The following is a 24,257-nucleotide window of genomic DNA, read 5'->3' on the forward strand; positions in this document are numbered from 1 at the left end:
CAGTAGCCTTCCTACTAGCGCCTGTGTGTTGTAGTACTTCCCTGCTGAGCACCACGGGATAGTCCTCACAACTGTCGTGTATGTTTCTGTTCTTTCTCTCCGTCTCCCAGATGGTTTGGATACGACGCACACGCATGACGGGGTAGGCCTGGAGTTATTTTATAGGGACCCTAGAGACGCCCCTCTCCCACAATTGCCTCCATTGTCTTCATTAGGTGTAAAGGTGAGACAGCCAACCTAGAGTTAAGTGCCCTGCCGTAGTTCAAAGTAATGCGTAAAGCCTATTACTTCCTCGGCGTTCCGGCCGCCGGCTACGCGCCTCAGAAGGATGTTGCCGATCTTGGGGCACGACTCCTCCTGGTTCTATCTCCTTTGTGCTGTGATCTCGTTTTTCACTTCTCCACAATATACTTCGCTTCGTGTCCTTTCTTAGGATGCCGCCGCAATGAGGTGCAGGCACGGCTCCGTAACGATCTGTCCTGTGCTAAGCCACTGTCAGGATCCCACCCCTGACAGGGACCCCCCTGAATCTTCCCAAGCAACCTCTTCTCTCACTAGATGTTACCTGGGCAAAACCCAGTCAGCTTCTCTCTAACTTCCTATCCGACTCCCAGTTTTACCAGAGTGTGAGGAGTGGCCTAATACATAGAACCTTTTGCTCCCCCTGGTGGCCGGAGTGTGAAGTGTAGTGTGTGACTGTGATACCTGGTCAGGTGAACTTCTTTAGTGCCATCAGACGTACCATCACTCCCCCTTGTGGCAGAGCGACAATACTGCAACGACCAGGACTCTGGGGCGCTGCACTTGCACTATTTGATGCTTGTCGGCAGCAGAGAGATCCTTTTTCTTTCCCATGTTACTTGAAAACTGTGACCTGCTTAAAGATGTGGAACATCATTTTTAAGTAGTTTTCTTTTAATTAGAATCAACTAGAAAACTAATTATCACATGTGTTTAAGATTGATTTCAGTGATCCATTGAGCCCTGAGACAAAATACCATCCACGAGTTTATTTGAAAAACAAAACAATTAAATCTTTATGATGTGGAACATGGTGTATACGTCATAGGATCACTCCTTGCTCTTTAACCACTTACTGTAGATGCCAGTGTCATTTGTGTTTATGCACCTGATGCGAGTGAGTGCGTTCACTTGGCCATATCACCCTGGGTTATCATGGCAGCTGTTGGCCTTCTGATGGCTCAATTGACACCATCTTTGGGCTCCTATGAGGCCCAGCAAAGTATTGCATTGTACAATAATTTGCAGGTCCAGGTCACCTAGTAAGAATGAAAAAAAAGTGAAAAAATAGTTACAAATATTTTAAAAATTGTCAAAAACATTTTAAAAATGTATAAGTTAAAATGAGTCCCTTTTCCTAATCTGAAAAATAAATAAATTAGCCTTCATGCAGGTACGTCACGTTGCATTTCTGCACTTGTGTCTCTCCTGTTCTCCGTGAATTATTCAATAAAAGCTGATTTTATTTAATTACAATGGATCGTGAAAGCTGGAATCTCTTGGTTTGTCGTCATTGCCGCATGCACACCGCGTGATCGGTGCATCCGGTGATGAGTTCGCTGGATATTTTCTATACTACGGAATGTAAACGGTGCAAAATATTTAATGAAAACCAAATGAAAACAATATTTTTAGCACCAATTACATGCACTTGATTAAAAATAAAAAGATAAATAAATTTCCCCCAAATGTGGACAACCCCTTTATGTTTTCCATTTTAAATTTTTCGCCTTTTGTTATTATTAGTTCTTTAGCTATAAGACTTTTTAATTTTCTACTTTCATTTCATTTTTTTGTTTCTACTCACTTCCTATTTTGTGTACTTAGATTGCTATTTAATATCCTCCGACTTAGATCTGTAAAGAAAATTATCCTCTAAGACATCAATCAGTCCTATAGTAATTTAAGAGAACCAAGTGTACAGGAAATGGGATGCCTGTCACGTAGAATGCCGCCTAATGGAATTGTGGCAGATAATGAGAATTTCCAATAGACGGAACTATCTGAATTTTATCAGAAGTCTGGTAAACTATAGTACAGAGAGCGAGAGCTACAAGCTGTGATTTATGCCGTCGTAAGAAATGCTGCCAAGAAAGAACATCATTACACTACTTGTCCTCAATGTGCCATTCTCCTTTGAGGGCACTGCCAGGAATATTGAAGTCATTTTTATTGCTTGTGATAGAAATGAGGACTGTGCTATGAAAAGTAACTGCTTAGACATCAATCCTGAAAGGTTTTCCATGACTACTAAGACATGTTCATTTTTCAGCTCTTTTTATTGTATTTTAGTAAAGATATCTTCTTCCTAAAATCAGGTAGTTTCCATTGTAAAAGTGATAGGACTCTAGGGTTGGGCTGGACCGCCATAGTACTGGAGAATATTTGGTGGTCCCAGACTTTGACATAATGGCTCCAGATGATAAAGTCGTAGTTAGGTTTTCTTTCACCTGGATTCTGTTTGGTGTCTTAGACATGACGTACCTTAGCAAAATGGTTCCTTGGGTGCCCAAAATCTGAACAGAAACATGTACAGCCATTTCTACACTGTGCACATCATAGTAGAAGAAGTCAACCCAATTTAGAGACAACTTAGGGGTCAATCACCGTATTTTACGGTTTTATCTATTTCCAGTTGATTCACAAATATCTTTCATGCTGGTATGTCCAGTTTGTGCCTATAGGATGCCTAAAAGGTCTCTATCTTTTTCTTTTCCTTAAACGGAGATATTTAAATGGTTACTCACCTCCAAACTGTCATCATCAGCATTCATCATCCAGCAGTCAGTCCAAGTAGCCTGTCGTAGGTGTGTCAGGGGTGACAGACAGTCATTCTGGATCCGGCTGTGAAAGGACATTGTGCTTAGCTCTGAAGGCACCTTCTGAATTTTTCATTTCTGCTGTGGAGTGATATCCTTCTCTCTCTAGGACCTAGCGGTGATCTCCACCGTCTGCTGCTGATTAACACACCCTTGCTGGATGTTTAAATGCCTTTAGTCACTTCAGCATGGTGCCGGTGATAGTTCTATTTCCCTCTGCCTGGTTTGAAGTATTAGTAGTTGACTAGTTCATTCTTGTAGTTCTCTTGGAGGATAGCTGGGGTGATTTCTTTGGTGCATTCCCTGGTTTGTTCACCTTATTAGTTTTTAGTTGTAGTGGGGGCTGACTAGTGCTCACCCTGTCCCCTCCCTATCCAGGGTGTATTGCTAGGGGCAGTCAGGGATTTGGCTCCTGCTCGGCGAAAGGTGTGGAATCTATTTAACGATGTTAAGGAAATCAGGGTGTTGTCAGATCTGCCTAGGGGGTCTCCATTCCCCCCTTTCCTAGTGTTGAGGCTTCCCCAATCTCTTTCCCTTGTTGTGCACCTAGCTTCTTCCTCACCTAGCGTGACATAGCTACAACCAAATACACAGTAGAGGGCTCCAAAACACAAACAATTCTTTACACATAAAGAGAAAAATGAGAAATTGTATATTTTATATCTACATGGTTAATACAAAGTCCAAATGACCATTTATAAATAATTTTTTTATACATATCATATGACCCATGTCCTTTTTTTCTTGACGGCATAAGCCAAGTCTGGCAATGGCTCTCATAGAGAGCACAGGAGAATGCGGCAGAGAGAGCGGTCCTGTATATGGAGGAGATAGCTGCCGGCGAAACGATCGGCTGACAGCTATGTATTCTGTATGGGGCTCCCTAGTATAGGTGCTGTATACAACATTTCACAATATACAAGAAGCAGTTCATAAATACTTTTAAAAAATCATTAACTAATAAATCTAAAATAATAATGATAATAAACTATCAACTGAGAATTGTAAAAAGTCAAAGGATAAGAAAGATAACAAATGTAAGTCTTGAATGTTTGGATTCCGAGTGTCGTCTTTTCCTCCGGGGACAGATTTTAATTACTGTAATGATTAATATTCAGAGACATTTTTCCTCGCAAAGAAACAAAAGAATGGAAATGAGCTAAAATCCCAAGGTAACTTTTCCAATTTGCATATTTTAGCTCTTCTACCACACTCTAATGCTAATTAGCCCCAAATCATTTTCTATAAATCGTACCCTAATGCTTATTCTCAGTTGCAAAAATTTTTGATGCTGTTCTCAAGCACTGAAATGTATCGCTTCTAAATAAGTATCTGCCCTGATTTATATTTAATGAAATATTTTTAAGTATATTAAATACTATTTTTCAAGTATTATATACTGCATATTATATATACACTTACATTGGTAAGAGCCATAGGCTGCACTTAATGAAGAATTAAGTTGTCTCACATATAACAGCACATATAGGGAATACTGCAGAAATTGTAATATACTGTATAGGAGCATTACATGCTGTATTCTATCAATATAGATAAATAGATCGGCGGTGATATCATCCCCTCTGGTCAGAGAGCCGCGGGAAAAAGTTTACCTCCGGTCACTGATGTCAGCGGATGGGACTACAGCTCCCATCATCCCACACCTGCTGCCGCTAATAACAGGGAGAGCAGTAGAGGCTGATGGGAGTATTCATTAGTCGACTCTTGCGCTGTAAATGAATAATTTTAAAAAACCTGGTGTGGGTTCCCCTGCATTTTTGATAACCAGCCAGGCAAAACGCATAGCTGGGGGCTGCAACCCTCAGCTGTCAGCTTGAACAAGACTGGTTATCAAGAATAGAGGGGTCTAGACGCCGTGCTTTTCAATTATTTAAATAATTTAAAAAACGGCGTGGGGTCCCCCTCATTTTTGTCAACCAGCCTAGATAAAGCAGACAGCTGGGGGCTGGTATTTTCAGACTGGTAAGGGGCCATGGATATTGCCCCCCCAGCCTAAAAATAGCAGCTCACAGCTACCTAGAAAAGGAACATCTATTAGATGTTCCAATTCTGGCGCGTTGCCCAGCTCGTCCCACTTGCCCTGTAGTAGTGGCAAGTGGGGTTAATATTTGTGGGGTTGGTGTCACCATTGTATTGTCAGGTGACATCAAGCCCATGGGTAGTAATGGAGAGGTGTCTATAACACACCTCTCCATTACTAATCCTATAGTTATATGGTAAACATGGTAAATAAAAATACAGCCAGAATAAAGTCCTATATTTGAAATAAAAAAAACACACTTTTACTTTTTTTATATAAAAATAACAAACACAGTTATACTCAACTAACGCCTATACCGAAGCCCTCATTCTCCTGTAATAAAACAAAAATAAAAAACAACAATATCCCTCACCTGCCATTCATTCTGTCCCATGCCATAATCCATGTCTGGGGGGATAAACAGTTTTCAACTTGGATGGTGCCAAAATGCGACCATCTGGGCTGAGAGCCACTGGTGAATGAGCTGCTGTGAACGCAGCGTCCGTGACCGACGGTGATGTCATCGAGGTTACCTCCGGTCACTGAATCTGCAATCCCAGCCGGGCTGAACTGCCGTGACCTCAGTGAGATCCCTGCTAGCACCGTGAGAGTTTTTCTACAACATATGTAATAAATAGATAGAAAGATAGATCCTTCTTCAAGCAGAAAGAGAAAAAGATGGTTCTATGAACCGAAACATTGCCATTTGGGCTCAATAAAGTCAATTTTTTTCAATTTACTTTTGTTTTGCTTGGAGTGCTGCCTTCTCTGGGAGTCTTACTATGAAACAAACTGGACATTTGTTTGAAGGCCTGGCACTCTATCTATCTATTATCTATCTATCTATCTATCTATCTATCTATCTATCTATCTATCTATCTATCTATTATCTATCTATCTATCATCTATCTATCTATCTATCTATCTATCTATCTATTATCTATCTATCTCTCTATCTATTATCTATCATCTATCTATCATCTATCTATTATCTATCTATTATCTATCTATCTATCTATTATCTATCTATCTATTAGATAGCTACCAGCTATCTATTATCTATCTATCATCTATCTGCCCATTCATCCATCCATCCAAGGTTCTGTGAAATTAGCGCAGATGTTTATTTAGTGCACAGATGCAATATTTCAGTTATTGAAAAAAGCTAATTATATACATTATATAAGGCTAAACCATTGCATCCACCAGCTAAACATCCACATCAGAAACATATGTAATAAATAAATAGAAAGATAGATAACAGATGACAGATGAAAGAAAGAAAAATATGTAATGCGGTATATATCAAAAAGTTTTCCATAACAATAGCTTTTATTATTTCCTGTATTTTTCATGTAATATTTTGCATTAATTTTTCATAAAATAAAAAGGGTTGTGTAAGGCTGCCTACACTTTCTGCTTCCAGGACTCATGGCTGTTGTCCCATGCAGGCGGGGAGTCTAATTATTTTGGCCCCTTCAGGAGTTGCAGACCGTAATAATGGAGTTTGTTTAAAAAAAAAAAATTAAATCAGCCAAGTATGAGCTTGAGTGGTCTGGAGAGGCCGGCCGTGGGTCCGAGTCACCTTCCAACATTGGGAAGGAGGAAAAAGTGGCGGATTGGGAAAGGGGAAAGTCGATATTCTGGATGAACTATTTGACGTGTTTCCAAGTCATGTCAGATGTGCTTTGCATTCTCCAATGTGATTTCTGCAGCAATTAGCATGGTAATGGGATGGAAATTGTGTGCAGTATCCAGGAAATCACGTCATGTTGTGGTTACTGCAGGACAACGTGTGATGGAATACAGTGGTCCCAGAAGGAATCGTTTTGCACCAGTTCAAGTACAACATGAAAACGTTTCCGATAACCTCCATATTAAATAAAAAAAAATAGCTTTACAATTTGAAGTCTTCCAGTAAATATTTACCATTAAACTTTTCTTTTTTGGCGAAGAATTGGCTTTGTACTTTGTAGCACCCCTGATACCTCCTTATGTATAGACTGCTACATATATTATGAATATTCCGTTAGTTTAACATCAGATCTGACATTCTGAACTTTAAGAACTCATTATCTATAGTTTATTCATTAGTTGACAAAAAGTTACATACACAGCAAGACATTATAAATGTTCTTCGGGATTCACGGTATCTTCAATATGTACAATTCCAAATAAAAAAAATATCTGAAGGTTAAAATGTTATTTTATCAATGACGACCTTGTCATCCGACTCGTTGCTGGAAAATACAGTAACACATCCCTGGTTTAGTTTGTTAACAAGACAATGGCAAATGCAGAATAGCCGGACTCACAAAAAGAACGTTTTGTGGGACTTTACATTGTAATCCAAAAACTAACGATCTCCCTTGAGAATATCAAAATGTTAAGAAAAAAGTAGGCAGTGCTGGTTATTTTTTAGGTAATACAAAATGTCTATGGCTGGAAAAATTATTGTTTCAAATGACTGTGGACACCATTTGCAATATTCAATATGGTCCATTTATGGGATATCACTCAGTACAGGGCCTATAGGACATTACTGGGGAGTAGAAGCTTTGGCCATCAATATGGAAAAGCATTTCTAATACACCACTAGGTAGTGAAGTAAGGACACTGTAGAAGAGAAGGGTTTATAAGGGTCCTTCCAGTATTCAGTAGAATTTATAAGGCACTGTTATTATATAGTAAGGATTATAAGATACCAGAGACAAGGAGGGTTCCTGTAATACTGGTATAGAGAAGGACTTATAGGACACAACCGATGACTGATGTTTATAAGACACCACTGTGGAGTATTGTTCATAGGATACAAAAGGGTAGGAAGATGTATTGAAAAACGCTCTAATGAGGGGTTTACAGGAATAGAAACATGAGGTTTATAGGACATTGGTTAGAAGTTGGACACAAACAGGGATCGGGGTCCTTGGTATACCACTTGAGAGTAAGATGTATGGGACACTTCTGTAGGCTTCAGAAGACGTTGGTGAGAAGTAAGGTTTGTAGGACATTGGTAAGAATATTATACAACAAGGAACTGGGGTTCATAGGACATCACTTAAATTAAAATGTACAAGACACTACTATACAGTTTAGAAGACACCAGTGAGATATAGGGTTTGTAGAACATTGTTAAGGCGTAAGACACAACCAGGGATTAGGGTTTATAGAGCAACACTAGGAAGTGGGGCGTAAGGGACACTCCCATGGACTTGAGTTTAGAATTTATTAAGGAGAGAGAAGGTTTGAAGAACTTTGGTAATCAGTAGGATACAACCAGGAATTGGGGCTCATAGGACATCACTAGATCGTAAGATGTATGGGACACTATTATAAAGTAGTGTTTAGTAAACACTGGTGGAAAGCAGGGTTTGTAGAACATTGGTCAGGAGTAGGACACAACCAGGCATTGGAGTTCCTACAACACTATTGTTCATAAGAATTGAAGAGACATTGTTGAGAAGTAGAGTTTGTAGAGCATTGGTAAGGAGTAGGACACAACCAGGCATTGGAGTTCCTACAACATTATTGTACATAAGAATTGAAGAGACATTGGTGAGAAATAGAGCTTGTAGAACATTGGTAAGGAGTAGGACACAACCAGACATTGGAGTTCCTACAACATTATAACACTATTGTACATAAGAATTGAAGAGACATTGGTGAGAAGTAGGGTTTGTAGAACATTAGGGAGCAGTAGGACACAACCAGGGATTGGGGTTTATAGAGCAACACTAGGAAGTGGGGTGTAAGGGACACTCCCATGGACTTGAGTTTAGAATTTATTGAGGAGAGAGAAGGTTTGAAGAACTTTGGTAATCAGTAGGACACAGCCAGGAATTGGGGCTCATAGGACATCACTAGATCGTAACTTGTATGGGACACTATTATAAACTAGTGTTTAGTAAACACTGGTGGAAGGTAGGGTTTGTAGAACATTGGTCAGGAGTAGGACACAACCAGGCATTGCAGTTCCTACAAAACTATTGTACATAAGAATTGAAGAGACATTGGTGAGAAATAGAGCTTGTAGAACATTGGTAAGGAGTAGGACACAACCAGGCATTGGAGTTCCTACAACATTATAACACTATTGTACATAAGAATTGAAGAGACATTGGTGAGAAGTAGGGTTTGCAGAACATTAGGGAGCAGTAAGACACAACCAGGGATTGGATTTGATACTACACTATTGTACATAAGAATTGAAGAGACATTGGTGAGAAATAGGGTTTGTAGAACATTGGTAAGGAGTAGGACACAACCAGGCATTGGAGATCCTACAACACTATTGTACATAAGAATTGTAGAGACATTGGTGAGAAGTAGGGTTTTGTAGAACATTGGCTAGGAGTAGGATACAATCAAAGATTGAGGTTTATAGCATAGCATAGACAGAAGTGGGATTTACGGGGCACTACTGGAAAGCAGATTCCAAAAACATGGTGCAAAGGGTTTACAGGGCACCATAGCAGAATGGAATGTATAGAACACTAGTGGGATCATGGTTAAGACACTACTTGAGGGTACACCACATTGAAATAGGCTTTAGAAGACAAAAGTGAGGAATAATGTTTATAGGACACCCTACAGGATTAACTGTGTACGTTTCACCCTACAGGATTAACTGTGGACTCCTCACAATTGCAAATAATTTGCCACAATTTCTTTAAAGCCAAAGTCTCTCAATAAAGCATCAGTCTTTTTCTAGGAGGAAATAATTCTAATTCGGTTTCCAGGATTTTCCATTGTTTTCTTTCCAAAACATATTCAACATGGATTTCATGGTCGGCTGTCACATTAACTTGTCTCTTCTTTTTTCTTTATCGGAACTTTTGTAATTCTAGATAAAAGAATGATCGAATTACAAAACAAAATTATTGATGATTTATAACCTCACAAAAAAGATTCTATTTTATGTACGGTATTTTATTTTATCCCGTCAGTGTTATTGTTAAAAATTAATGTTTTATGCTTTCATCCTATTATTAAGAACCAGCTGAGCAATAACTTGGTCCCGATGCAAAATTTGTAACAGCTCCCCATCACCACCTACTATGTTCCTTTTATATGATGTCTTGATATAGTTTCATAGTCTTAAGGTTGAAAGAAGACACAAGTCCTTCACATTCAACCTAGAACCTAAAAGGTTGATTCAGAGGAAGGCAAAAATCCCATGAGGCAGAAGCTAATTGCCTCACATTAGGGAAAAAAATCTCTTCTCGATTAGATTAGTTCCCTGGATAAACGCCTCATAACAGAATCTAATACCCCTATCCTGTAATATTATATTGTTCAGGCCTTCCTTGAATTTTTTTAAGTGAAGCGACCATTAGCAGAACCATAGTCTCACTACTTATATAATAAAGACTCTCTGCCTGTGATGATTAATAACCAGCTCCCACATTAGGACGTAAATTAGGATCCTAAGAAGGAGTCTGCATGTGTGGAGAGGGCTGAAGAGCTGAGCTTCCTCCACATGTGGAGCTGAGCACCGGTAGCAGCTGTTCACCATCTCCGAAAGCAGCATTTAAAGAGAATATGTCAACAGATTGTTGATATGTAATCTGAGAGCAACATACCGTAGAGGTTGAGACTCTCATTCCAGCGATGTGTCACTTACTAGGCTTTGTTGTCATGTCAATAAAGTCAGTGTTTTATCAGCAGGAGATTATCACTACAGGACTCAATGCCTCATGCCAATTCTGTGTAACCCTCCTCTGACAATTGGTAGCTTTCTGCCTATGCACAGTGTACACAGAAAGCTGCCAATCAGTGGTGTGGGCGGGGTTATACACAGCTCAGCAATCCGAGCCCTGCTAGATCTGCAGCAGAGAAAACAGTGATTTTATCACAACTGCTGCACCCAGTAAACTAAGTGATATATCACTGGAATCCGGGTCTCTTACCCTACATCATGCTACTGTCAGATGGGATAGCAAAAACCTGCTGACAGATTCTCTTTAAATGGTACTGGCATGCATAGCCTCCCATCAGCCCCCTGCCGATGGGTTACAATGGGAGCTGAGGGTCTGCTGGACACTGTCATCTCGGTGCTCATATCATGTTATTGTTATAAACTGGAAACTGGGACAATTGTGCAGGACGTACAATATAATGTTCAATTCCGAAGAACAGTCACAGTCATACAGCCACAGCAATGATCATCTGTGCATTACAGTATTTTTGGTATATGTAGTTCTTTTTGCAACTTCGCTTAAGGCACTCATACACATTAGATAACTGTTGGTTGGTATGGAATCACCCAACTTTTTATTGTGTATGTGACATGAAAAGTCGGGAAAAGAAGGATTTAGCGTGTCGGAGTCTGACAACAGCTTATTCCGCTTTCCTCATTACCTAAAAAATATGCAAACTTAGTGCAAGGAGGTCTAACAGTCGCCCAAACGAGCATTTGGCTGAAACCTATCCAACATGTCTAGCCAACTTTATTTTGTAAGTTGCCTTCCCATGTGAGGGACTGTTTGTGGACATATAGAGAATCAGTTACAGAAAGTGTGCACTATAAGTGACATATTGTCCCTCTCTTGGCTGGACGGACCTGGTCCCGTTCTCTTAAAGAGGACCTGTCACTTCCCATGAATATGTAATCTATCTGGCGTAAATGCCGCTGTTCTCCTGAATCCGGCGATGTTTTTCTTTTGTTCCTGCGCCTCTCCAGTCCTGAGATATGGCCGTCTCTTCCCTGTATAGAAATCTAGTCTTTTTAGCCAAGTGGGTGTGATCCATAACTTTTCTCTAGGGGCGTCTTCTTGAACATCACATTCAATTGGTTAACAAAGATATACACTGCACAAAAAATAAAGGGAACACTTAAACAACACGATGTAACTCCAAGTCAATCACACTTCTGTGAAATCGACCTGTCCAGTTATGAAGCAACACTAATTGTGAATGAATTACTCCTGCTGTTGTGCAAATGAAACAGACAACAGGTAGCAATTATCACCAATTAGCAGACAACCTCTATAAAGGAGTGGTTCTGCAGGGGGTGACCACAGACCATTTCTCTGTTCTCATACTTTTTGGCTGTTTTGGTCACTTTTGTATGTTGTCATTGCTCTCACCCCTAGAGTCTTCAACCCACAGATGTTGCTCAGGTAGTGCAGCTCATCCAGGATGGCACATCAATGTGAGCTGTGGTAGGAAAGGTATCTGTGTCTGTCAGCAGAGTGTCCAGAGCTTGGAGCAGATACCAGGAGACAGGCCAGTACACGAGGAGACATGGAAGTTACTGTAGGAGGGTAGCAATCCAGTAGCAGGACCGCTACCTCCTCCTGTATGCAAGGAGGAACAGCAGGAGTAGTGCCTCATCCTGGTAAAATGACCTTCAGCAGGCCATTAACATCCATGTGTCTGATCTAACTGTCAGAAACAGACTCCATGAGGGTGGTATGAGGGCCCGACGTCCACAAGTAGGTGTTGGGCTGTAAGCACAACACCATGCAAGGCGATTGGCATTTGCCAGAGAACACCAAGATTGGCAGATTTGACATTGGCACCCTGTGCTCTTCACGGATGAGAGCAGGTTCACACTGAGCACATGTGACAAACGTGACTGGGTCTGGAGACGCCGTGGAGAACATTCTGCTGCCTGCAGTATCCTCCAGCATAACTGGTTTGGCAGTGGGTCAGTAATGGTGTGGGGTGGCATTTCTTTGGAGGGACGAACAGCCCTCCATGTGCTCACCAGAGGTAGCCTGACTGCCATTAGGTATCGTGATGAGATCCTCAGACCCATTGTGAGAGCATATGCAGGTGCACTGGGTCCTGAGTTTCTTCTAATGCATGACAATTCTAGTGGCTGAAGTGTGTCAGCATTATGAAGGCATTAATGCTATGAACTGGCCTGTCCATTCCCAGACGTGAATCCAATTGAGTACATCTGGGACATCATGTCTCGCTCCATCCACCAACGCCACGTTGCACCACAGACTGCCCAGGAGTTAACTGATGCTTTAATCCAGGTCTGGGAGGAAATTCCTCAGGAGAACATCAGCCACCTCATCAGGACCATGCACATGCATTGTAGGGAGGTCATAAAGGCCACACACACTACTGAGCATCATTTCCTTGTTTTGAGGCATTTCCACTGAAGTTGGATCAGCCTGTAATTTGATTCTACACTTTGATTTTGATTATCATTCCAAATCCAGATCTCCATGGGATATTAATTTTGATTTACATTGATCATTTTAATGTTTTATTTTTCTCAACGCATTCCACTATGTAATGAATAAAGATTTGCAACTGGAATATTCAATTCAGTTATATCTAAGATGGATTTTTTTTGTGTTCCCTTTATTTTTTTTTTGAGTAGTGTATATTTACAGGTAAAAGGGGGCCATATCTCTGGATTGAAGAGGCGCAGGAAAAAAAGAAAAACGTTCAGGAGAAAAGCTGCATTTACACCAGATAAAAAATACATGTTTATGGTAAATGACTAGTCGTCTTTAAAGGAATTTTGGAGTCAGTTAGGTGATTTTCTAACCAATAGGAGAGAAGAAATTGCTGATTTACCATTTGCACTAGGGTAACAGCCACTTATCAGGAGCTAAGGAATTAGCTAATAAAATTATTTGGTGATATTAATGTAACCATTAATGTCATTAGCAAATCTAATGTGTTCCGGTGACAGTATCCTGTGTTGTAAGTAATCAACATAACAGACGTTATTTCAGAGCCACATGATGGTGTCTAATGATGATAATAATTAATGGATTAATATGTTAACATTTATTTTCAAAATATTAAAATGGAATAACAAAAAAACAAAACATAAAAAACATGATAGGTATAAAACATGAGTGCTATAATAAGTGAGGTACTATCATTGTACACGGCTGGGATGAGGACACCTGGAGACGCCGCTCACTAGGATGGATATTACACATACTCTCTGGTTGTTGCTGATGGTTGGGATTGTCTGTAGTATTGTTGTCCTCTTCTATCTTCGTTGGGACATGAACAGCACAGGAAGGATCCTCCCAGCATGGTGAGACTGGCAGCAGCCCACCCCACGAACAACGCTGAGCCAAACTCATACCTGTAATACAAGAATTGGTTCATAGTGAGGATATTGGAAGCTTGTGCCGATAAGTCATTTTGACAATATTGCCAAAATTTGGTGCTTTTCTAAAAATTGACCATATGGAACCTCACTATTTCTCCTGATAAAATGGATAACCCCTTTAAATTGTATTTTAAAATACTGCTAGGGCTACATGGCGATTTGTAACTGTATAATGTAGGATAACAATGTGGTGCGCCCATTAAGTGATGATAGTGAATGGAGTCACCTTGAGACTCACAACTGGGCAAGTCCATGGATTCACCTTGAGACCCACAACTGGGCAAGTCCATGGAGTCACCTTGAGACCCACAACTGGGCAAGTCTATGGAGACACCTTGAGACCCCAACTGGGCAAGACCATGGATTCACCTTGAGACCCCCAACTGGGCAAGACCATGGATTCACCTTGAGACCCACAACTGGGCAAGACCATGGATTCACCTTGACACCCACAACTGGTCAAGACCATGGATTCACCTTGAGACCCACAACTGGGCAAGTCCATGGATTCACCTTGAGACCCCCAACTGGGCAAGACCATGGATTCAACTTGAGACCCCCAACTGGGCAAGTCCATAGAGTCACCTTGAGACCCACAACTGGGCAAGTCCATGGATTCACCTTGAGACCCACAACTGGGCAAGTCCATGGAGTCACCTTGAGACCCACAACTGGGCAAGACCATGGATTCACCTTGAGACCCCCAACTGGGCAAGTCCATGGATTCACCTTGAGACCCACAAATGGGCAAGTCCATGCAGTCACCTTGAGACCCCCAACTGGACAAGGCCATGATCCAAGAGTTGGCAGAGATGCACCCCGTGTGATATCATTACTTCTAACATTGGCTGAGAAACAGTTCAATTTAGCCGTAGACCAGGGGTCTCAAACTGCATTCCTCGAGGGCCGCAAACCATACATGTTTTCAAGATTTCCTTAGCATTGCACAAGGTGCTGTAATCATTATATGTGTAGGTGATTAAATTATCACCTGTGCAATACAAGGATATCCTGAAAACATGACCTGTTTGCAGCCCTTGAGGAATGCAGTTTGAGACCTCTGCCCTAGACTAAGACTTAGTGAAGACTCAAAAGAAGAGACTTTTCCAAATCTCTACCGAATAAGTATTTTACATAGATTGATGTAGATACCCTCTCCAACTCACCAAAATATTCAGTAGATCATTTTGGAAACTTACAGTAGCCCATAAGCCAATCCAGCTAACAGAGTATTTTCCCGAGATCGGGATATGAATTGACTACAGCCTCAAGGTCTCAAGTAAATATGAGTTTTTGGGATAAGTCTTATTCTAGGCAAAAGCCAAATGTTTAGATTGTATCAGGATGTTCATTTTTGTAAGAGACATAATTCTTTATTGGAAGTTTCAATGTTTTTGTGACTTTTAACGAACCTGTTATATTTTTGCTATATTCCTACGACATTCCCCGCCATCCTATTGTCTTATTTCCTTCCAGAACTATAATTTTAGAAGATGGAGTCATTCCAAGCACAGTGTAAGTTTTACGATCTATCAATACTTGGCGCACATTTGCTGTCAATTGTTGTAAAGGACACTAACTCTTAAAAGTGTGAATGGATGGAAGACTTTGTATAAATTGCTTTGTAGAAAAAAAGTGTGAGTTTATTATTTGGCAGTTTTCCAAAAGGATAAAATGCAATAAGCATTTACATTACGGTCAGATGTTCATGGTGTGTAAAAGGAACGTGACAACGTTTACATGCTGCCGATCCACAGACAGCATTGTATCACACACTGGCTGTACAATTCCAGCCAGGTATGTTTGACTCTGAAACTGTACAACATTTCAGAAAAAAACATACTTTAAAGACTGGACAGGAGGGTCCCGGGCTGCTTCTCCTAGCCCACTCCTCTGTATTGATAGGTACCTCCACATGTGCCTGTATAGGGAGAAGGGAGCATGGCGTATAAGTCTCCTCACTCTGACATGCCAGGCGTGGCTTGTCACTGCATAAGGAGAAAGCTTACCCCTTAGCCTCTCACCTAGCCAAATCAGATCTCATACTTTGCACTGATGAGGGGTCAACACCATGAAGCACAGTGTCTGCAAATTGAGATTCTGGTTTAGTGAGGGACATTAGTGAGGAACAAACAGTCGAACCCACATGATGTTTGATGAGAAATTTGGAGATATGCCTTTAAAGGAAAAATTAGAAAAATTCCTTTAGGAATTAAACACTTATTATCCACACAATTCAAGTGAAAAAGAAAAAGATCCCCATAACTTAGTTTTTATAGAAAGAGAGTAAAAATTCCCCTTTTCCAATGGCATCATATAGTATGCATTGTTTGTGAAATGGATGGAATGTATAAAATCCTACAGATTGCATTAATTATGGAGGACGAGATTGATTATCTTTTTAATTCTAATTCTACCGTTGCATGGCACCATATTCCTGGTAGACCAATTCTGGCAGAACATATCAACCAGAGTTATGCCACTAGTACGAATGTCTATGAAATTATCTCTTTTTGTTGTTATTCTTTCTTGGTTCTTAAAAAACACCAAGGGTTCTGTCACCATGCCACGTGAGATCATTGTTACCTCCACTTTATTAGGTATATACTGTTTTATTGTACCTATATACCTAGGCCGTAGACCAGACAGTACTATATCTTTTTTGTTGCATTTTTTATGGTTGCTTTTTTCCTTCCTACTACACTCCCCCAATCTATCAGCATGGCAGTACTATTTATTTACTACTATTAATCCCCCACTTAAGGGCGATCACACAGGACCCAAGTATCAGCCAGCAGCTTCTAGTATTCTTCAGCCACCATCCCCTTGGATGCTAGTGTATTTTTTAAATAAATAAAAGGCACTGCCATGGGCACAGTGTGCGCCCCCATTTACTTGATCATTTTTTTGGATGGTGGAAAATTATTCACATTTTTTGAGAATGTCTATTTAGAGACATCTTTTTAGGAAGCTTAGTAAGTCCAGGCTCATGAACCTTTCCAAGATATTTTTTCAGGTAGATTAAGTTGGTTGGTTATTTTGTCTTCAGGTATTAAGGTGACATTCTTTAGTTGTATCCCTTGATTATATTAAAGTGATTAGAAAACCGTGGCTGTTATACCTGTCCACAGATAGTGTGTGGTATTGCTCAGTCTTATTAACTTTAATTGAGCTGATCTGCAATACCAGAATCAACCGACGTACGGGTGTGGTGCTGTTTCAGAAAAATGGCAGATATATGTATTTTCAATCCTGTAGAAACCCTTTAACCTTACCGGAAACTCATGAAATTAAAAATAAAACATTTCCTTTTCTTTGCTGTACCTGGCTTTTATCACAATTGTGGAAGTTGGACAATTCTACAGAAGCTTTGACAAGTGGGAGGTGTAGTCTGAGATACATCAACACTCAGCGTGGGTGTAGACAAAGTTGCTATGAAGACAATATTTGGCCTACATTTGTGACAACTTTAAATAAAAAAACCCAGAATAAAATAAGTTAAATCACCACTGCTAAAACAGATATACTCCAAACTATAGCTATATACAAAAAAACACAAGGAGTACAAAAACACCCATATAAAATATCTTAAATATTTTAATAATTATTTGTATAAAATATCAAACTCAGAGTATTACTACAAAAAATTAAATGGACAACGGTTAATACAGTGAAGGACACAAACAAAGATCAGACTATTACAAATGTATAAGGACTGGGAATACAAAGACCATAATAATCCCCAAAATGCAATATTATTATATAAATATATCAATATAACAGCACTATCACAGTACTAGAAAAAAATAAAATAAATATAACGCTGTGGGTTTAATTAGGGTACAAAACGTGTTGCCAACATAGCTCTAACCCCATACACACCTGAAACATATATACTATAAGTCTAGTACAGAGAAAAAGAACTCACCCAAATAAGTCCTTGTAAATGGTCAGACCACGCAGCCCCGACAGGCGTTTCGCGTGGGCTTCCTCAAGGGGCTGTGTAATAATGTCGGATCTTTGTTTGTGTCCTTCACTGTATTAACTGTTGTCCATTTAATTTTTTGTAGTAATATTCTGAATTTGATATTTTATACAAATAACTAATAAAATATTTATGACAACTTTTACGGGTGAAATGTGGAGCTGTCATAGCAAAAAAATTACTTCTATAATTACCCAACATGGAATGGAAGAATAGTAACTGGCAGCCATCTTCTTTTTGCCAGTATTTGTTCAATAATGAGGTGCCAATATTTCAACTTACCGTGCATTAACTGGAGTGTTGGGGTTAAAAAAGTCATGAGTGACCTGAGTAGCGTACCAGGACACAGCTATTAATGTCAGCAGACCTGATAATAAAAATGGAAAGAAAGATCAAAACGTGTCACGTGACTATCCAAATCAAAAAGTTATATATTATATAGGTCATACTAAAATAGCATCAAGGATTGCATAACTCAAAGTAGAATTTATATCTCATGAGTCTCTAGGATCAAAAAATTCTCTGGCTATTGAGCTGGTGTAAATGTAGCATATATGGGTCCATGGTCTGGATGCCCCTAAGATTTACAAAAGATGGCCTTATGTATCACAACTATTGATTCCACTATCAGAGGATAGATAATAGAGTTGCTACAACTGAATGGGGACCTGCACCACATCCCATTGCTTAAACTCGACTCCGACCATCATCAACCCTATACTCCGGCTGAGGTCAACCTTGGGCATGGTCCACCTGCACCTAGTGGAATATCTATCCAAATATAGCTCAAAAATATGGGATAAACTGACAACTATGCTATTACCACTTAGTTTTGAAGTTGAAAAAAGTATACTCGGGGTCCATTAATGAACTTCAGTACAACTTATGTACCCTGAATCACTTCAATTCAAAAAGTGTTCCCACTAAAGTACCCAAGTTCCGTCACCATTGGCAACTAGTGATACAAAAGCTAAAGTTTATATTATTTCCATAGTTCACTTATTCTGTTTAGATTGTGTTTGAGACCCTCATTAGACGTTTACATCGTAGTAATTTCTGGCTTATACTGTATGTTCAACAGAAGAAACCTATGTATGACACGTTGTAAAAAAAAAAGGGCACTGCATGATAGAAATGTTTTGCTATTTACCTCTGAAAAAATTATGCCCACTCGTACATGTACATTGTTTTAGCATATGACTGGTCAATAGGGCTCTATGAACATGTTCAGTGCATGTGCCAGGAAATTTCCCGCTCTAAGGGTTTCTTCTTGTAAAGACTTCCAAACCGGTGTAAGGAGACTTAAAGGCCATGCAATGCTTCAAAAAGGAATAGGACTGGAACTCTAGCACCACCACCCCCATTGTAATCAGCAGTCCTAAAAGACAAATTCAACACTTTAACAAGCCTTGCCACATGACATAGGATAAGAAGCCAAACCCGATACTCCATTTGCAGAAACAGCGTGTTTGCCACACCTCAGTGCAAAGCAAGAGGTTTGATTCGGCTTTGTGAAACTATAGATCCCCAGTCGGAGCCTCTCACTCACCCAAGTTAGATCTCCCGCTTTGTACTGAGGAGGGGCAAATACCCTGAAAGACGTGACTGCAAGTGGAGTTTCTGGTTTCTCTTCTTATCCTAAGTCATGCGGCAAAGCTTGTTAAGGAGTGAATATTGACTTAGAGGATTGTTACATCTACTAGGTGGCGCTAGAGATCAAGTCCTTTTCCTATCTGAAGAGGCAATTTGCATAGGAAATTTTGGGGGGCATACAAGTGATAAAACATAATGTCAACACATCCCACCATATATGTACGATGGCCTGGTCTCATTGGTGGCCATCTCAGCTTGTTCTGAAAAATATTTGCTTCTAAATTTTTGGACCCTCGTGCTTTTTTTTTTGCGTTTTATTTTTTTCAAGTACATTGGTAAATAAAGACCATCCAGGCCGGATGTGCTTGGCCAAGTCAAGACTTTTCCTACTGTGAGACACTTGACTTCAAGGGTTGAAAAATGTTGCAGTGTTATAATATTTTTATGCCTGGATTTGATAGAATCAGACTTGTGGGTCTCATCAGAGATACGATACCTTTTCATAGTTGAATAGGTGTTTGGTGTGTTACCTGCAAGCAAGAAGAGGATACCGCCTGACACCGCGATTCTGTCTTTCGTGACGGGATTGTTGTCACCCACTTTAGTACATTTCATCCCAACAACACTAATAATAATTCCAATGAATCCCAGCAGCATGGCCACCACCATGAGAGCCCGTGTCGCCTGGATGTGAACTGTGGGACAAAAAAAACAAAGATATACATCAACTGATAGAGTAACATGTTTAGATTCAGGCCACGTTCACACCTGCAATATTTGGTCAGTATTTTATATCAGTATTTATAAGTCAAAACCAGGATAAATCCAGAAGTGGTGACGTGTTTCTATTACACTTTTCCTCTGATTGTTCCACTCCTGGTTTTGGCTTATAAACACTGAGTTAAATACTGACCAAATACTGAACATGTGAACATGGCCTAAATAGAAGACTTATTGATTTGTGCAAAAGCAGACATTGCTATTATTATTTGTATGTTCATATGCATATTTATCACAGCATTGGATTTAGGGTTAACGAGAACAGAATCTACTTCTCAGTACGTACTGAAATCCCGAGTCAGTGGTCACATGACCGCTGCTTCAGCAATCCTATTGGTTAAGCACAGGTACTTTCTCCCCGCCATTGGTGACGCTGCGGTCACATGACCTTCCCACGCCACATGACGTCAACATCATTGGGGCGTTATATCAGGTCATACGCATGGGCATATTACTGGCATGCTGGGGTATGATGCAGTCATCACCTGACCCATTGAGCCACGTGATATGGAAATCAGGAGGACATGTTCTTTACTGCCCATGCGCTGGCATCTAATATTGACTAATGGCGGTGGTTTAAATTTTTTAGATTGCTATTAGTCTGTAAATATTTTGCACATGTGAATAGTTCCATTCTTTACATTCATTGGCCTGTTGTACAGGGTGAGGCCATGTATATGGATACACCTGGGTGGGCCATGTATATGAATACACCTAAATAAAACAGGAATGGTTGGTGACATCAATTTCCTGCTTATGGCGCATTAGTATATGGGAGGGGGAAAACTTTTCAAGATGGGTGGAGACCATGGTGGCCATTTTGTAGTTGGCCATTTTGGATCCAACTCTGTCACGTCTGTCACATGTGCTCAGTGTGAACCTGCTTTCTTCTGTGAAGAGCACAGGGCACCAGTGGTGAATTTGCCAGTCCTGGTGTTCTGTGGCAAATGCCAAGCGTCCTGCATGGTGTTGGGCTGTGAGCACAACCCCCATCTGTGGACGTCGGGCACTCAGACCATCCTCATGGAGTCAGTTTTTAACCGTTTGTGCAGACACATGCACATTTGTGGCCTGCTGGAGGTAATTTTGCAGGGCTCTGGCAGTGCTCCTCCTGTTCCTCCTTGCACAAAGGCTGAGGTAGCGGTCCTGCTGCTGGGTTGTTGCCCTCCTACGACCCCCTCCACATCTACAGGTGTACTGGCCTGTCTCCTGGTAGGGCCTCTGACATTACGCTGACAGACACAGCAAACCTTCTTGCCACCGCTCGCATTGATGTGCCATCCTGAAAGAGCTGCACTACCTGAGCCACTTGTGTGGGTTGTAGCATCCGTCTCACACTACCACGAGTGTGAAAGCACAACCAACATTCAAAAGTGACCTAAACATCAGCCAGAAAGCATTGGTACTGAGATGTGGTCTGTGGTCCCCACCTGCAGAACCACTCCTTTATTGAGTATGTCTTGATAATTGCCAATAATTTCCATCTGTTGTCTATTCCATTTGCACAACAGCATGTGAAATTGATTGTCAAATAGTGTTGCTTCCTAAGTGGACAGTTTGATTTCACAGAAGTTTGATTTACTTGGAGTTATATTCTGTTGTTTACGTGTTCACTTTACTTTTTTGAGCAGTGTATATACAGTACAGACCAAAAGTTTGGACACACCTTCTCATTTAAAGATTTTTCTGTATTTTCATAACTATGAAAATTGTAAATTCATACCGAAGGCATCAAAACTATGAATTAACACGTGTATTTATATACTTAACAAAAAAGCGTGAAACAACTGAAAATATGTCTTATATTCTAGGTTCTTCAAAATAGCCACCTTTTGCTTTGATGACTGCTTTGCACACTCTTGGCATTCTCTTGATGAGCTTCAAGAGGTAGTCACCAGAAATGGTCTTGCAACAATCTTGAAGGAGTTCCCAGAGATGCTTAGCACTTGTTGGCCCTTTTGCCTTCACTCTGCGGTCCAGCTAACCCCAAACCATCTCGATTGGGTTCAGGTCTGGTGACTGTGGAGGCCAGGTCATCTGGCGTAGCACCCCATCACTCTCCTTCTTGGTCAAATAGCACTTACACAGCCTGGAGGTGTGTTTGGGGTCTTTGTCCTGTTGAAAAATAAATGATGGTCCAACTAAACGCAAACCGGATGGAATAGCATGCCACTTCAAGATGCTGTGGTAGCCATGCTGGTTCAGTATGCCTTCAATTTTGAATAAATCCCCAACAGTGTCACCAGCAAAGCACCTCCACACCATCACACCTCCTCCTCCATGCTTCACGGTGGGAACCAGGCATGTAGAGTCCATCCGTTCACCTTTTCTGCGTCGCACAAAGACACAGTGGTTGGAACCAAAGAGCTCAAATTTGGACTCTTCAGACCAAAGCACAGATTTCCACTGGTCTAATGTCCATTCCTTGTGTTCTTTTGCCCAAACAAGTCTCTTCTGCTTGTTGCCTGTCCATAACCGTGGTTTCCTAGCAGCTATTTTACCATGAAGGCCTGCTGCACAAAGTCTCCTCTTAACAGTTGTTGTAGAGATGTGTCTGCTGCTAGAACTCTGTGCGGCATTGACCTGGTCTCTAATCTGAGCTGCTGTTAACCTACGATTTCTGAGGCTGGTGACTTGGATAAACTTATCCTCAGAAGCAGAGGTGACTCTTGGTCTTCCTTTCCTGGGGCGGTCCTCATGTGAGCCAGCTTCTTTGATGGTTTTTGCAACTGCACTTTTGGACACTTTCAAAGTTTTCCCAATTTTTCGGACTGACTGACCTTCATTTCTTAAAGTAATGATGGCCACTCGTTTTTCTTTACTTAGCTGCTTTTTTTCTTGCCATAATACAAATTCTAACAGTCTATTCAGTAGGACTATCAGCTGTGTATCCACCAGACTTCTGCACAACACAACTGATGGTCCCAACCCCATTTATAAGGCAAGAAATCCCACTTATTAAACCTGACAGGGCACACCTGTGAAGTGAAAACCATTCCCGGTGACTACCTCTTGAAGCTCATCAAGAGAATGCCAAGAGTGTGCAAAGCAGTCATCAAAGCAAAAGGTGGCTACTTTGAAGAACCTAGAATATAAGGCATAATTTCAGTTGTTTCACACTTTTTTTGTTAAGTATATGTTCCCACATGTGTTAATTCATAGTTTTGATGCCTTCAGTGTGAATTTACAATTTTCATATTCATGAAAATACAGAAAAATCTTTAAATGAGGTGTGTCCAAACTTTTGGTCTGTACTGTATATATATATATATATATATATATATATATATATATATATATATATATATATACATATATAAATTTGTATTTTACTTATGCATTTACCTTGCTGAATGTTTTTACACATATGTATATAATTGTTTATAGGGGCATGTACCGTATTCGCTACGTTTCTAGTGTTATAAAGTAGTTATGAGCAAGCCTACAGATTATTAACCCTACAAGGTATCGCTAAAGCTATTGATTACTTAAGTGGACAAAGAGTCGGATTTACAGAAATAGTGCTGAGATGACAATAAATAAAAGCTTTCCGACTTTGGTTGATCTAAATTTGCTTGGATTTTCACATGCTTTGTCCAACCAGCCTCTGATTTTTCCAGAGGGTGAATGTTTTGGGTCTAGGTTGGTCCTTTCACTTCAATCCATCACTGGTTTATGCTCACCAATGAGAGTTCAGGCTAACATAGAGAGATAATGTGTTCGGGTGAGGTACATCGTTGTTGGTTAATGAGTTACAGTCGATAATTGTCTGGTAATTTGGTGAAGGAGTATATGAGTTTGAGAGGTTTAGGCAAAGTTTTTCCGTTACATATGGACAATTCACCATTAAAACGTGCATGAGACCCCTGAAACGCGTTGAATTAAACCACTGTGAATCAACTATACTCTCCTGAAATTCATCTT

The 24,257-nt window shown here is 40.3% G+C and overlaps 2 protein-coding genes across 2 annotated transcripts in view; one reads left to right on the plus strand and one right to left on the minus strand.

Annotated features, from left to right (window-relative positions):
* The window catches only part of C4H1orf50 (chromosome 4 C1orf50 homolog), a 124,096-nt gene that overhangs the window by 18,139 nt on the left and 81,700 nt on the right, over positions 1-24,257 (plus strand). The gene's annotated exons all lie outside the window — the stretch shown is intronic.
* The window catches only part of CLDN19 (claudin 19), a 38,506-nt gene continuing 21,188 nt past the window's right edge, over positions 6,940-24,257 (minus strand). Inside the window, exons 2-5 of the mRNA XM_077250181.1 lie at positions 20,084-20,248; positions 18,243-18,327; positions 13,799-13,948; positions 6,940-9,724 (exon numbers count right to left, since the gene is read on the minus strand). Of these exons, the coding sequence (XP_077106296.1) occupies positions 9,682-9,724; positions 13,799-13,948; positions 18,243-18,327; positions 20,084-20,248 (443 nt within the window). The 3' untranslated portion in view covers positions 6,940-9,681. The remainder of the gene's footprint in view (positions 9,725-13,798; positions 13,949-18,242; positions 18,328-20,083; positions 20,249-24,257) is intronic.

This window comes from Ranitomeya variabilis, chromosome 4 (genome assembly GCF_051348905.1).
Source record: "Ranitomeya variabilis isolate aRanVar5 chromosome 4, aRanVar5.hap1, whole genome shotgun sequence".
NCBI classification, from domain to species: Eukaryota; Metazoa; Chordata; class Amphibia; order Anura; family Dendrobatidae; genus Ranitomeya; species Ranitomeya variabilis.